The sequence below is a fragment of the Agelaius phoeniceus genome, chromosome 5, assembly GCF_051311805.1.
Source record: "Agelaius phoeniceus isolate bAgePho1 chromosome 5, bAgePho1.hap1, whole genome shotgun sequence".
In the NCBI taxonomy this organism is placed as follows: domain Eukaryota; kingdom Metazoa; phylum Chordata; class Aves; order Passeriformes; family Icteridae; genus Agelaius; species Agelaius phoeniceus.
This window is the reverse complement of record NC_135269.1, coordinates 10,860,518-10,875,825: the sequence shown is the minus strand read 5'-3', so window position 1 is coordinate 10,875,825 and position 15,308 is coordinate 10,860,518. Positions and strand designations below refer to the sequence as shown.

Sequence of the window (15,308 nt, the reverse complement as noted above, 5' to 3'; positions counted from 1 at the left end):
AACATGGAGTCAGATCCTTGTCTCTTCCCTCATCCTAAGACCCCTGCAAACACAGTCACACTCCCAAAATAAGAACTAATCAAAATGCATGGCTATATAAAATAGTAAAGTAGCCTTAAAGAAATGCTTTCTCAGACCTGTTCTTTTGGAGGTACCCAGTAACCCTGGCCCAACAAGCCAAAGGATTTAGTTAGTCTATGGAAACACTGCCAAAAAAACAAGTAGCAGCAGAGGGTTTCCCACTGCAGGGGTTTTCTATTCAAAAGCAACAAAGAGTTGTCCCACTTCACAAAGTCAGCTTGGTGAGAAGGGTCCTGCCACCTGCTCAAGTCCAAGCTTGCTCTGTATCAAGCTATGTGACCCAAAAAGGAGATACTAAAAGTTACAAGGTATTTTTGACAGGTGGGCATAAAACGTGCATTTTGCTCAGCAAACCCCCCAGATGAACTGGCTGTGGGGCTCCCACCCCCTTTGGCTGCTCTGTGCTTCTCCTGGACCAGCCACTGCCCATGGTGGGCTCTGCTTTCTCTATCAGTGCTACCAAAGCAAGGGACTAAAGGCTGATGAAGGTCAGCACCTTCTGTCAGGAAATTGGAAATTACCTTGATCAGGCAGATGTGAAGTCACTGCCATTGACTGTGTGGATGCCCCACAGGGCTGGGGAGAAGCTGGTGAGGCAAAGGGAGGACTTTGCCTTCCAGCCCATGGAGAGATACCAAACAACAGGAGTCATCATTCAGTCCCAAACTGGTGCATATTGACACAACAAAACAAAACAGCTCCTCAGGCTGCTCCCCTCACCTCTGACCACATTCTTCCCCCCGTGCTCATCTGATGACACCAGGCTTTGCTTCCTCTTTGTTCCTTTGCTGCTCTTCCTCAGCCCCCCAAAGCACAGTCCATCCCCAGAGCAAGCTGCAGCAAGCTGGCTGCTCCATCCTGCTGGCCAAGGAGTGAGCAGGGATAAAGCCTCTCTGCTGCCCTCCCCCACCCTCCCTGGGTGAGAAGCAGAGAGGAGAGAAGAAGAAAGCCTATCCTGTTTCATGCCTCTGGCATGTGGAAGTAAGAACATTATTTTCTAATAATCCCATTAATGCAGATGAGATGATGATGATGGCTGGCCATGAGGAGCAGCCCCATCAGTGGGCTCTTTGTTGGTGCAGGCAGCTCTGCCTGGGTGAGCTGAAGGCAGCCTTTCTCCCAGCCCTTCACTGCCTGGCTGCTCTGGAGCCCTCTCTCTGGGGTCTCCAGATGGACAGCATGAGGTCACAGCAGGGCCACAGGCTCAACATTTGTCTAATACCACCCCCAGCCTGGACTGGAGAACACAAAGGGCAGGGTTGTGCTGTTTTCCAAAATGCTAGACTTGCTTTCCTCTGTGTGACAGCACATCCCCTCTCCCCTTCTTTCATTTTTAAAGAGTAAAAACTTTGTGAGTTTAAGCATTAAAGAGTAAAACCTTTGTGGTTTTGACATTTTTTTTGTCTGAGTTTTAAAAACCAATGCCCCTGTTCACAGGTAGCTTTATCTTAGATGCCTTTTTTTTTCACATCAATGAAAACAGCAAACAAATTGGCCCCCTCCCTGATGGACACATTATTGGCAGCAGGTTTAAGATTTTGAGCTTTTTTTTTTTTTTTCAGCAGCAGCAATCAGATTTCATTTGGAATGAGAAATACAAACCAGTTGCCTATGTAAACAGAATATGTATACACACACACAGAGTGAGTGTGTTTGTGTGTGATAAAGGTTAAGAACTTCCTGAGAGCCACACCTGGTGATGTGTCAAGGGCAATACTTTGGTCACCAGAGAATCTTAGCCTTGAAGCTCTCTGTGGCACAAAATCTACCCCACAGTAGCTATTGCCTCCTCCATAACCATCAGGGAAAGCTGCCCAGCAGCTCTACACACTGTGGAAGAATTTCCAAGAGGAGAGCTGGGGAAGGACCTAATTTTAGAGTAAAGAGTCTTGTCTTGAGAACAGCATGGAAATGGGAGCCCAAGGAAAGGAAGCACCATCTCTGCAGGGTCTGCAGTTGTGCCTCACATGCCAGGGCACCCTCGTGGAGGGAGATGGGAGTAGAAATCAGGGGAAGGCTCTGGAGTGTCTTATCGCTCTCCAGGCAGTCACAGCCCTGAAATATAAACGTGTTACAGAGAAGAAATGAAACAAATCCAAATCTGTGTCAGGAAATGATTTTGCAGAGCTCCCATTGTGTCTGAACTTATCAAGCAGAGCCTTCATTTCCAACCTGATCCAAAAATCACTGAAGCCAAGCGCAGCCTGTTCTCTGCTTCAGGAGACTTTGGAGCAGCCCTTTCTGAGCCACGGAGGGAACACCATTTGGAAAAGAAAGGAAACACATTATGTTAATTGTGCAAAAGCATCTTCAGCATCCCTTAGAAATGGGGACATTTGCCTACAAGCTGACAAAGAGTATTTAGTTAATAGTTAAAATGCAAAAGAGATTTCATTAAAAATGGAATCATTCATGCAATAGCAGATCAGTTTTGTCTTTTTGTTTCTCCTCAAGCATTTTGTGCTGCAGAGAATACTTTTGAATTCATTTACTTTTGCAAAATTAATTGCCAGGTCAATTTTCAGTGGGAATAGAAGGTGAGAAATTCAAAATGGAAAGGCAAATCTGGCAGACAGCAGAGGAGCCTTCCCACTTAAAGAGTTAAAGTTTAGTTTTGATGCAACAGGTAGCTCAGGAAAATATACAACTTAAAGGCAACCTCCACAAAAGGAGGCTGAGACATTGAAACAAGCCAGAGCGAAAATTATCCCAGGGGTGAATTTCAAGCAGCTCTGAGCATTTTACAGCATCTCTCCTGCTGTGACTCTTGACTACCGGGGGCGGTGGCTGCTGGGTCACAGCCCCAGGCCTCACCTGGTGCCACACCTCGGGTGTCAGCTGAAGGACAGGAGGACAGCAGCAGCAGGAGGGGGCTGTCACAGACCAGCCAGCACAGCTCCAGCTCTGCCAGCACTGGTGGTGGAGTGTTGACATGAAAACAGGTTGGGCACACATGCCTGACCTGCCTTCACCTGCAGCTCCGTGTGCCCTCTGCCTGGGGAACATCTGGCTGCCTTGTCCTGATGCATCCTGGAAATATTCACAGCTAGGTGGGAGCAGAGCATTTTTGGTGGTGAGGACAAGCGGCTTCACCCCACAGAAACACTGGGCAGGGCTAAACCCATGTGGGTTTTGCTGTCAAGGTTTTCCTTAAATGAAGGGAGACCAAATCAACCTCACAGCCTTGCAGAGCTGTACCCTGGTGTGTGCCATTCATGTGGGAAGCCTGTTATGTCCTTTCCTGTGGCTTTCAGCCATATGGAAGGGAAAAGAGAGAAATTTGTTAAATGCTCTCCATCCCACAAGGACTGCTGCCCCACATGCCTTGCCCCATGCCTCCCCTAAAATGTCTGCAAATCCACAGCAGATCCCAGACAGGTTTCTTCCAGCATGAGCACCCAAAGCCATGAGTGACCACTGCAGAAGAGCACCAGCAACCTGCTCCCTGCAGAGCTCACCTCTGCCAGTGCCTTCCTGCCTGATTTCATGCCCGATGTTTCCTCTAACAAGGATATCATCACGTCAAAGAGAGGAGCAAGCACAGCCAACAGCCTGGGGAAGAGCAGCAAAGTGTGCTGCTCATCAGACCAGGACAACACCACATGCACTTTACGGTGTGACTTTTCCAGCCAGGATTGCAGAAAAATCCCTGCTCTCCAGAGAGCATCATTTTTCTGTCATCCCTACTGGGTGCAGACAGAGCTATGCTTGCAGGAAGGCTCAGATTCTGCTTGGCACATCCCAAGGAGGAGGTGCAATAGCCACCAGAGAAGAAAGAACAGCCCTTCCAGAATCACTTTGCAGAGGGTGATGGAGGCAGGGAGAGAGCTGTGCTCACAGGGAAAGAACAAAAGCAGACCTAATGCTGCTGGTTTTTGGGATTCCACACAGTTATTTCAAAAAAGCATCACTTTACTGCAAGTCAAGCCAGTGAACATGTAAAACAAAAATCACCAAACTGGGAGACAAAGCTCCAGTCCTCTGCTCCTTTCTGGCTCTATTAAACCATCTTCACAGGACTCAAAAGACAGAAGCTGCCTGGGACCCTGTTGGGAAGGGCTGGCTCTGGAGGCCCTTCCTCCTTCCAGCTGCAGCATATCCTGGAGAGAAACCTTCAGGCTTAACCTTCAGGGGCCACCTCCTAGTATCCACCTCCCACTGAAGCTGTTTTGGTCAGAGCCCTTCTCTTTCCTCACCTGGCTGTGGCAGGGAAGTTCAAGGTGTCCTGGCAGCAGGAAGCTCCCTTGCTCCACCCTCTGCCCAGCGCAGCGGCTCCCTGAGCTCACCGAGGGACTGCTGCAGCAGATCTGACAGCGACAGTGACAGCCACCTGCTCTGTGGAGACACTGGAGTGGCACCCTCGGCATGAAGCGCTTGTCCTGTGAGCCCCGGGCAGCCCTCGCTGTGCTCTGCCTCGCCGCTGCCCTCTGGGATTCCTGCTCTGCAGGTATTTCTCTTCTCTTCTCTTCTCTTCTCTTCTCTTCTCTTCTCTTCTCTTCTCTTCTCTTCTCTTCTCTTCTCTTCTCTTCTCTTCTCTTCTCTTCTCTTCTCTTCTCTTCTCTTCTCTTCTCTTCTCTTCTCTTCTCTTCTCTTCTCTTCTCTTTTCTCTTCTCTTCTCTTCTCTCTTCTCTCCTCTCCTCTCCTCTCCTCTCCTCTCCTCTCTTCTCTTCTCTTCTCCCTCTCCCTCTCCCTCTCCCTCTCCCTCTCCCTCTCCCTCTCCCTCTCCCTCTCCCTCTCCCTCTCCCTCTCCCATTCTGATACCCTGCCCTTCCCCCTGCTCCTCTCAATGCCTTCATGTACTGCCCACCAACAGTAATTTGTTCTTTAAAAATAAGGGGGCACTCCCTCGCTTCACCTAAAAAGCATGAAGAGCTGGAATTAATTAATTAATGCTGATGAGAATTACTAGACATGACTGATCACACTGTAAAGGGATGGTTTTTTGCCAGCTATTTACAGAGCCACTGTAACTGTGACTGAGTTGCAGGTGGCTCCTCTGAATGGCAAGGAGACAGAGGCCACTGTTACTTGGCCTTCTCCTGCTTGCTGAAGCAAAGGACCACCTGCAAGACCCCCCATTAGGATCACTGTAGTCTGATTTCACTTTCATGACAAGCTTTTTGCAGAAAATGTGGCTTTAGTACCACCTTAATAGTAGAAGAAAACCAAAATGTAAATAGGACCTGTGAGCTGCTCCTTTCTCACCAGGCTACAGCCTGCATTTGTGTATCAGCACCAGATGAGAGCTGCCAGCTGTTTAAAGATGGGCTGGCTTTGACAGCCTGTTCTTTGGGCTGCAAGATTTAAAACCACAAACCAGCACCTGGCATTCTGCAGTACTTCCTTCCACAGGTCATACACAGGTTTTAATGATTCTTCTGTGAGGTACTTATTAACTGAGAAAACAAACCATGGGCTTGGCCAAGGTCATTCTGCAAATCCTACCAGAGTCAGACAGAAGAATGGGGAATAGTCGGACCCTTCCCTGAAGCAGGTTGCCCAGGGGCTCACTCTGAGCATGGCAGAGCCACAGGGAAAGCTCTGGTGTTGCTGATGATGGATCAGCTCAAAACACAGAGCTGGGCAAGAGCAGGTGACCCCAAGGGGAACATGTCCTGCAGGACAACCTCGGTTTACTTGCTGTTACTTGGAAAACAACAAACTCAAAGCAAATCTTTGGTCAAATGTGTCTCATTCTGTTTTGTTTTCCTGAGCTGAAACTAAACCTGAGCTATTATTTTAGTCTTTGGTGAAACCAAGCTGGTGCTGATTTTCTCTATTACATTCCAAATTACCAGCTCAGAGTGTTGCCTTGGCTGGAAATAGATCTCTCATGGCTTCTGCCTGGTCCATGGACCAGCAGCACATTAGGGCTTCTCCATGCAGCAGGAGTCCTCACTACTGCAGCCTCCCTAGGCCACTTTTCATGTCTGTGCAGGAAATACTCTACCTGGCTGAATTTAACTGTGCTGCTGACAGGAAGGGGTGTTTCTCTGATCCCCTTCCTTCTGTAGTGGGGCAGATGCACAGGGACCAGTGCAGATTGTGTTTTACCCCTGCAGGCGTCCTGGTTTGATCCTGCAGTGCTGTAGGGGCAAGGCAGTATTAAGAGGACTAAGGAGGGTTTGGCCTGTGACACCATGAGCAGATTTGGAGAGCTGGACACCAGCTACAGAGTTGTATCAGAGTGTGTGTGTGTGTGCTGATTCTGGGTAGGGAGCAGGATAAAGAGGCAGAATGCTCATCAAAGCTCCAGGCCTCTCCCTCCTGACTTATTTCTGGATGTTGTATTTTCCACCCTGAGCTGGCTACCGTGCTGGTAGGAACCAGAGTCCAGCCAGAGCAGTTTCAGGTGCTCTGACCTGCAGCAAAGCCAAAGCTGGGGCCTTGATGGACCTGCTGAGGCTCCCCAAAGGTGGCTCAGCCCTCGGCTCTGCCACACTCCTGTACACTCTGGGATTTTCCAAGGGTAAAAGGAGGCAGAGGTAGAGCCTGCTGGCCATGGATCTCTCCATGCCACTGAGTGGTGTCTCCCCTTTCCGTGCTTGCTCATTCTGCCCCTGCAGCCTGGGCAAGGACAGTGGTTAATCTGAGCTCCCAGGGCATGGCCCAGCCAGGGTCACAGCAAGGCAGAGGTGCAGAGATTCACCTGCTCCTGAGGGATGCTGCTAGAGCAAGTCTCTGGAGCTGGAGTTAAAAGTGGTGGGATAAGGAAGCAAAACCTAATACAGCAATGTTTAGGGACAGGAACTTAAAGAAAATAAGTTGCTTCCACCCTACAGACCTCTACAAGGCCAATGGCTTTCAGATTTTCCTGCTTGATGCCCAACATCACTTTTCTAATCCAACTTACCTTTTGTCCTGTGCTTTCCTTCTGGCAGCAGCTGAAGACATCTCCAATGTTTCAACAACTGAGTATGAACCATCGTGTCTTAGTAAGTCTTCATAAATAATTACTACCTGTTAAATTTAGGTGATGAGTCTGCACAGTGACTGAGAAGCTGTCCTGGAAAGGGATTTATCTCTTCTCAAGTCTTCCATTGTGGGCCAACCTCTAGGATGCATTTCTAAGACTCCTCCACTGTCATGGTGTGATATCTTAGGTACATTGAGACAGACTGATAGCTTTGAACAGATTAATTGATAGCCAGTCTGTGTCCTAAAGCTCCCTGCCAGACTGCCTGCAGGCATGATAGGGGTTCCCAAGAAGACCCCTTTCCCCCCAAACAGCCAGCTGGGGCAGCAGCTCTCTGGCCACAGAGAGCAGGGACAGGCCTTCCCAGGCATTTCCTCTGGGGAAGGCTGTCAGAAAGCTCAGAGAAAGAATTAAAACAATTCTTATCTCCACTTGCTGCACCCGTTGCCAGGCAAAAGTGGAATGTGTTATGGAGATTTGTTTACCAAAGAGGCGGTGGTGTTTTAGTTGGTGGACCAATGAGGCCAAAGCTGTATCAGACTGGCTAGAAGGGGTTATGGGTTTCTTAAGAATATAGTATTAATAGAGTATAGAGGAATAAAGCAATGGTTCAGCCTTCTGCATCATGGAGTCAGTGCTAATTACACCAAGGTCAGGGGGACCCTGCATTGACAGCCAGCCCCAAACAACCCGAGGTCCCACCACTCCTCCAGAATCATCCACCAGCTTAAGAGCCAGGCTTAGAAGAAAGCTGCCAAGGCAGAGTGATAGGGCAGAAGCCATCTGCCCTCTCTAGTGAAGGAAACCTGTCATGTACTCAGCCTCCTGTGGGCTCACTTCACTTCTCCTCCCCCAGATGTGAACTTCTGCAGGCAGGCAGCCACGTGCTGCCCCTCGGGCATGGATGACTACGGGTGGATCGCAGCAGCCGTCGGCTGGAGCCTCTGGTTCCTCACCCTCATCCTGCTCTGCATGGACAAGATCATGAAGCTCAGGCCTGACGAACCCAAATACTTGGTGGCCTGAAGCAGAGCGAGCCAGAAAACAGCAGCACTGGGCAGACTGACAGAGCATTTCAAATATTTGCTGAGAAACAAAAGGGAAAGGGAAAACACCTCCAGCCCAAAAAGGCCAGATCCAGGCAGGGCAGCTGCTGAGACTTCACCCTCTCTGGCAGGCTGGAGCTGCCAGAAGGTGTGGAGCAGGCAAGTCCCTGAAAGCCACCACGTACCTGCCACAGTACAAAACCCCCACTTGTCCCTGAGCCCTCTCATGCTTGCTGTGAGCACAGCAGCGAGAGGCTGAGGGACCAGTGACCAGCCTATAGCACATAGCCTTTGGGTTTTACACAGAAACTTGGCAAATAAAGCTATTTTCTGGAGCAGCAACATTACCAGAGCCATTACTAAGCTATAGGCCAGGTCACATCAATAAGTGGAAGCAATTAATTGACTTTACTGAAGCCTTTTCACTCACTAACCTGTGATATTTAAAAGTCTATAAACTGATACATGGGAAGACTTATGGAAACTTAGGGATTGTTTGGGCTGGTTTGAAAATAAAACTAATTTTTCCAGAGCTATTTAGATGTGAACTGTGTTGCAGGAATTGAATGTTGGATGTATTTATTCAGCTTTCACCTGCCTGAAACTAAGCCAAGCTGAACTGTGGCAAGCAGGTTTAAACCAGCATATCCAATTCATGCACAAAACTGTTCCTATTTATCCAAGATGATAATAAACACTTTTATTGATTGAAAGACTCTCACTGAATGGTTTATATGGATAAGGCTTAGAAATTGTTAGAAACAGGAATCTCAGAAGATGTATTCATGCAGGAGGGTTTGCCTCACTGCAGTCAAACTCTGATTGGTGTAGTTGCACCAGTTTTATTTCTATCTCAATAAATCAGCATTAAACCTACCTATATCTACACAAGGTTAGCAAACCTGCTAGAAATCAACTGAAATTAAACATAAAAAGTTACTTTTAAATCTAAAAAACACCATTGGAGATCTTTATCTGCTAGAAATAATTATACTCTCCCATCAGCTCATCAGTATGTAACTTCATGAGTGAGAAATGACAGAAATCAGTTTAAGACTCTTCCTACTAATTCTGGCACAATTAACACTTCAATCAGGACAATTTGGTCACTTCAAAGTGATGGGCAGCTGTCCCTTATCAACTAGCCCCCATCAAGAGGAACAGGGGCAAATTAGACACTGAGGAAAAGAAAATACATCCTTCCCTATCACTGTTATCATTAAAGACAAAAATTCTTTCAGGGTGAAACGCTGAACAGAGATGCTCATGTCAGAAAAGTAAATTTTGAAAGGGAAGGGCTCAATTCTCAACATTTCAATACACAGCAATTGAAACAAAAGTAATTTTCACACAACAAATCTCAGTGCTGGAGACACTCAACTTCTTGCCACACAAACTTACAGAAACAAAGGGCTCTCAGCCAACACCAAAATGTAAAGAGAGTGAGCTGACAGTTAAACCACTGCAGTCACTCAGGTACTACAAGTCTTCTACCTACATACATAATTTTTTCCTGTTATATTAGTTTTAATAACAGAAAACAATGTGAAAGCAATGTGAAAGATACTGTGAAAAAAATCTCCATTTACTGCCTTCATGTCTACCTTCTGCAAATCTCCTCTTACAGGCATTTTTCTCTGGGTTGGGAACACAGAAGTGCCTGCTGGATATGGCACTGCTCTTCATCTTTGAGGGGATATATTTCATAAAAACATGTTTCATGTTTCAAAGACATGTTTTGCATGTCTTTGAGTTTTTAGCATGTGATGCCCAACAACTGGGCAACTGTGGGGCTTCCTAAAGCCTGCCTGTAGAAGCACAGCTTGTTCATTCTTCACACTTTCCAAAACAGTGCAGACACCTTCAAGGGTTGTAGTGGACTTAAACCTCAGGTTTTGCTTCTTGCAACTTCCTTTGAGGATTCCCAGCTCAACCAAATGGGGGGGGGAGAAAAGGAAAAAAAACTCCATATTTTGTCATAATGTAGTGCCCTCAAGGATTTTGTGTGCCTGTGTTCAGAGGTGATACCCAAGCCTCCACAAAAATCAGGTATAAAAATGGAGTACGCCTCACAGACAATTTCTGCCGTGAAATGTACATTTTTTCTAGATCATTGACCTGTAAACCTCTGATCTGATGTGACAGGGTTGCTTCTTCCTGCATCACCTACTCTGACATCTGACATTGTCAGGTTTGATCTGCAGCTGCTTCTCCTTCAAATCATTTGATGGAGCCACTTAGAAAGCCACTGGGATCCCTAAACAAGGTGACAGTGTTCCACAGGCTCCAAGGATATCAATGGAAACATCTTATCTGTTTCTACATATTACAGGGCAAAGTATTATTTTAAAGGGACTCTCTGAGGTACACACTCTGTGCTGTACTGATCCTAAGGGCAATCACAAGTACAGTGCAAAACAACTCAATTTACAAAAGGAGGAGAAAAGCCCTAATGGTGGTGTCAGTGCTTGTCCAGTTACAGAAAGCACTGAATTAAAAATTTGCATCTGACAGACTTGAGGAATTGATATAAAGACAGAAATTAGTAGGCAAAAATGGATTATACATACCTGATTTCTAAAATGTAAAGATGATCTGTAGTCTGCTGTTACATTTCCTGGAATAATTTTATCCAGGGAACACACAGGAGCAGTGGTTGTGGGTTGTAACCCTCATTTAAAAGCAACTGAGTCACAGTTGAAGGCTGTGGTCTGGTCTTGATGCACAAATTAAACATACAAAAGCACAAATTAAATACACATGACTGTATATTACAATGCCTTATAAAAGTGGTCCATGAGCAGAGCTGCAGACTGATGTTCACATTTATTGTGTATTATTTCATGCTCTTAATATCACTCACAATTTAATACCTCTAATTGTAGATCCCAACTAGTGCAATGCTGTCCAACCCCTGCTGACTTCAAGGGAGCTACACAAACATCCAGCACATGCCTTGTTTTGTTCTTTGGGGTTTTTTCACTGTATTTTAGGAACCCTGTCATTTTTATTCCCACAGGAAACCTTGGAAGCAAAGCATAACCACTGATTTATCAGCATGCATAAATCCTTTTTGTGTTAAACCTGGGTGCCTCCTCAGACTTCTACATACAACCTCATGGCACTAGGCGGAACAAGATGGAGAAAAAAAATCTATTCCTGCTCTTATGATTTAGTACAAAGAAAACCAAGAAAATTGTTGAAACCTGGCTGGGAAAAAAAAAAGTGTGAATAAAATTCACAAATTTGAACCACAGCACTGCTGACCACATCAGCAGAGTTCTTCCTATTTTCTGCACCAAGTTTCTGAATCTCAGGCACGATGATAAGTAGTGCCTGAAAAGGGAAGGGAGATGCAGATGGCACCTGGGAAAGCTGCTGGTCTGCAAGTGTTTCAGACAGACAAACAGAGCACTGGGGACATGTAACTGAGCAGTACTTTTAATAACAAAGGAGAAAAGCAGCAGCACAGCATTGCAGGTAACTGCTTTAATTTGCCTGGAGATAATATCAATCACATCCAACTAGTGATTTTTAAACAATTCTGAATTTGAGCCTAAATGGATTGGTACTTGATGCATGACTCTTCATCCTTTCAGATACCACTGCTTTGGTAATGACTCACATTACTCACTGCCTTGATCCTTGGGGTTTTAGTGAATGAGCTACATATTAAGCAATTGCACTTTACAATGATTACACTTTGCCAAATCACTAGAGGAATGAAAACTGGCAAGCATCTGGGCTCCCTACTCACATGAAACACACAGACAAGACAGAGGTTAAATTCACAAGAAAAGGTGCTCTGTGCTGGGACTCTGTAGGAATTTTGATAAAGTCATTACAAAATCTAGGATTTCAAAAACTTATTGTCATTAGTTACTACCAAGGAATGGAATATAGGCATTCTTGAGAAGCAAACCAACCTCTCTTATCCTTACACTCCAGATTCTGCTTATTTTTTGGCATTTGTGGCACCAGTATCTGTTGTGGAATTCAAAGTTCACTGCAGGTTTCTGTCCCAGAATCAAACATGTTCAATGAGCTAATTTCCAACTCCTAGTTTGCAATAACCATCCAGAAATAAACCACAACATAAACAATGCAGTATTGCAAGTCTGAAAACTACTTGAAAAAAAAACTAGCTGTAAGAGACTTGTGACTTTTCCTGTCCAGTTTGACAGCATGACCTTGACAGCCTGGCTTCTGGAGCAAAAATTAAAGTACTTCAGGTTTTCCACAGCTTTGTCTAAATGGGAGAAAGGAGACACCTGCAAAGCTCCACCTCTACTAGACTGTTCCCCCTTCATGGCATTTCAACACATTGTGTATATAAGTCAGATTAGTTCAAAACTATGCAAGTTCTAATGTAGCAACCCTCTGGGCTCAAATACATGAAGAAAGCACCATGTTTTAACTGAGCAATACTATACAGATGTGACAACATTAGCTAAGAGAGGTCAGCTCCTCCTTGAGAAGACTAAATAATGCCCACTGGTACTAGTGCTGAGTGCTCTTTCAGCTACAGACAGGAAAGGGCACTCTCTGCACCCTGGCAGAGCTAGATTATTGTAAGCAATGTTGTGTCAGTGATGCTGTCTGCTGGAAGTGACAAAGAACTTCTTGTAACTTCACTGCAGTTCTACTCTGCAAAAACAAGAGCATCGTTTCCATCACCCCAGCAAATTTTCTTCCACACAGCAGTGAAGTGCAGGAGGATGCAGCAGTAATGTCAATACATGGCTGTGCATTACAGATCTTCTAAACAGGAGATTCCCGTGCCACCATCAACAGCAAAGACAGAAATAATTGTCAGGATCAAAATCATCCATGGGAATGCTTGACTGGGAGTGTTCCATGCAAAATACAAAGCAACTTTCCTGAAACCCTTTTATCCAGGACTGCATGGACACAAATCCAGCAATCAGTTCAGAAGTTTGCGGATGCTCACATCACCTGTACTGCACTGAACTTGAACTATTTCATATTTGGTGGCTATGCTGAATTATTACTGACAGTGGCAAATCCACAACCCTTTCTCCTATTTCCTTAAGTCCTTAAAAGCTTTCTTTTTAGGAATAAGGAACTTACTTCCTTAAGTTCCTTAAAAGATTTCTGCTTTTTCATCATCACATTATTTTTAAATTTTTTCTTTAGTCAAGTTTCTTTCAGATCTGTGTTTTAGGCTCAAAAGAGTGCTGTGCATTGCCAAATACAACACAGCATTAATTCTCCTTCAATATCAAAAAATTGCTCCTGAAACACAAACAACATGCAGCTACTGCTTTTAAATCATGCACAGCAATAAATCCTTCTAACAGCCTGGATCAGGAAACCAACTTCCAAGAAGCCCTGGGACGAAAATATTTGAGAAGCCTTCTGGGGAACACTACAGAGCTCTTAAGAAGTATGTACATTTGAATATATCTGGAAATGCAAACCAATAATTTTCATCTTTCAACTCTTTAGTTCTCAATTCATTTCACCTGCTCTACATGTGGCAATAAGAGGATTTCTGCAAGTGAACTCAAAAAGCACCATGTCAGGGATCCAAGGAGGTTTTGCATTTGTTTCAAAAGATTCTTCAGAGCATTTGTTCAAATGTGCCAATACTTTATTCCAGTTTGGATGCAACAGCCTAAACACAGACTTCCAGTTATGGAGTAAGAACTATTCAAAACTAAATATGAGTGGCCATTACAAAGGAAAAAATATTTGATGTATAAAAGGTACCAAGAAAAAGTAACACAAAAATCAAGACAAAACATTCCATCTCCACAAACTACGAAGTGCAAAGAAATGTGTATTTCCCTAACATTAATGTAACCTCTTAATCTATCAGTCTTCAGTGGGATTCATGGGACTGCAGCCCCACTCCAGAAAAGTCTCTTAAAAAGGCAGTGCAAGTCCATGGGATTGTTGCTTCTCAAGTTTCTTACCCTGTGTGAGTAAACTCAGCCTGGTATCTTGTACAGCAGAGCTAGAACATCTTGCCAAGTGCATCCCAAACTGCACTAAAGAAACTGTAGGATGAATTCTTCCAATTCATGTGGCTCCATGGTTTTCAGTGGAACTCATGTAGGTGCAGCCAGGGGCAACATGCAGAGCAATGTTTGGATCTGACCTGTCAATCCTATGCCTCAGGCTGAGCCATGAACAGGTCTACTGGTGACAGCAGAATACATCCCCATCCTGTCTGCTCCATTTCTAAATAAAATCTAACAGGAAGAAAAAAAACATACCCTCTACAAAAGGGAACTGGAGTTTGATTTCCACATTTAAGTGATTCAAAGCTGCTACTGGTCTCTAGGCACATTTAAACAGTCCTGGAAAAACTCCACAGCCATGGTGAACTGATTTTGGGAGTCTCACTGATGAAAGATGTTCCTCACCCATGCAAACCAGCACTGCAAGTGGTGAAGAACTGCAAAGAGGGGCTGTCATGGACTCTGCTTGAGTGGGACAAGGGGGAAATCCCTAAGATTTCACCTCTCTTTACAGAGCACTGTCACAAGTGGTCCTGGAGACCTGATTGGTGCCCTCTGCCTTCTGACAATCAGATGTCATCCTTTTTATTCTTAATCAATTTCCAGGTTCCTGTCCATATTCAGAACACACCAAACTGGTGCTATTTAAAAAAAAAAAAATCCATTCATTTCTTTGCATCTGCAAATGGCCCACAACATGTCCCCACCTCAAAGGCACAGATGTTCTTTATCCTGCCACTTCAAAGCTCTTGGCCAAAATAGGGAATTTTCAAGGACTGGCACCTGCTCACAAGGAACTGCTAGTTAAGGCACACAATAGAAAATGCACATTTCTTCCTTGAGCTGAAAACTATGATAGCTGGAGAAGTGAGGAATGTAGTGAGGGGAAAAGTTAAAAAAGTGAGTTCAGCTGCCTACTGTCACCCAGATCACACAACTGGTGACTTCCCTTGGGCTTGAATATACACCCAGCTTCCTTATGTAATCCACCAAGCGTGTTTTCAAGCCATGAGTTAACAACAGCAGCGTGAGCTGTTGTGGTTCTTGGGGAGTTACGATTGCTGTACACAGCCTCTTTCTAAGACAGGTTCTCTGCTGTTCATGGTCCAGTTTAGAGGCACTGGCTGGGCAGGAACATGCACTTTTGGGTGATCACTCTGTTATTTACCTGTGTCCATAAATGTCACCATACTGGGGTAGCCAGCACCACAGCAGCCTCCTGGGGCAGGGTGACACTCACAGACCTTGGCTGACACTGACTGCTGCTCCCCAACCTCT

At 45.3% G+C, this 15,308-nt stretch overlaps 1 protein-coding gene across 1 annotated transcript; it reads left to right on the top strand.

Annotated features, from left to right (window-relative positions):
- Positions 1-3,889: 3,889 nt before the first annotated feature.
- Positions 3,890-8,750, top strand: TMEM213 (transmembrane protein 213). Its single transcript, XM_054632361.2, has 3 exons — positions 3,890-4,528; positions 6,963-7,016; positions 7,854-8,750. The coding sequence occupies exons 1-3, from the start codon at positions 4,447-4,449 to the stop codon at positions 8,021-8,023; spliced, it is 306 nt and encodes a 101-aa protein (XP_054488336.1). The 5' UTR covers positions 3,890-4,446; the 3' UTR covers positions 8,024-8,750.
- The last annotated feature ends 6,558 nt before the right edge of the window (positions 8,751-15,308 follow it).

Excerpts from the sequence above, each read along its gene's own strand:
- TMEM213 (XM_054632361.2), top strand. The coding sequence starts at position 4,447 with ATGAAGCGCTTGTCCTGTGAGCCCCGGGCAGCCCTCGCTGTGCTCTGC. Across the intron at positions 4,529-6,962 it reads CTGGGATTCCTGCTCTGCAG|CAGCTGAAGACATCTCCAAT; the intron begins GTATTTCTCTTC and ends TCCTTCTGGCAG. Across the intron at positions 7,017-7,853 it reads GTATGAACCATCGTGTCTTA|ATGTGAACTTCTGCAGGCAG; the intron begins GTAAGTCTTCAT and ends CTCCTCCCCCAG.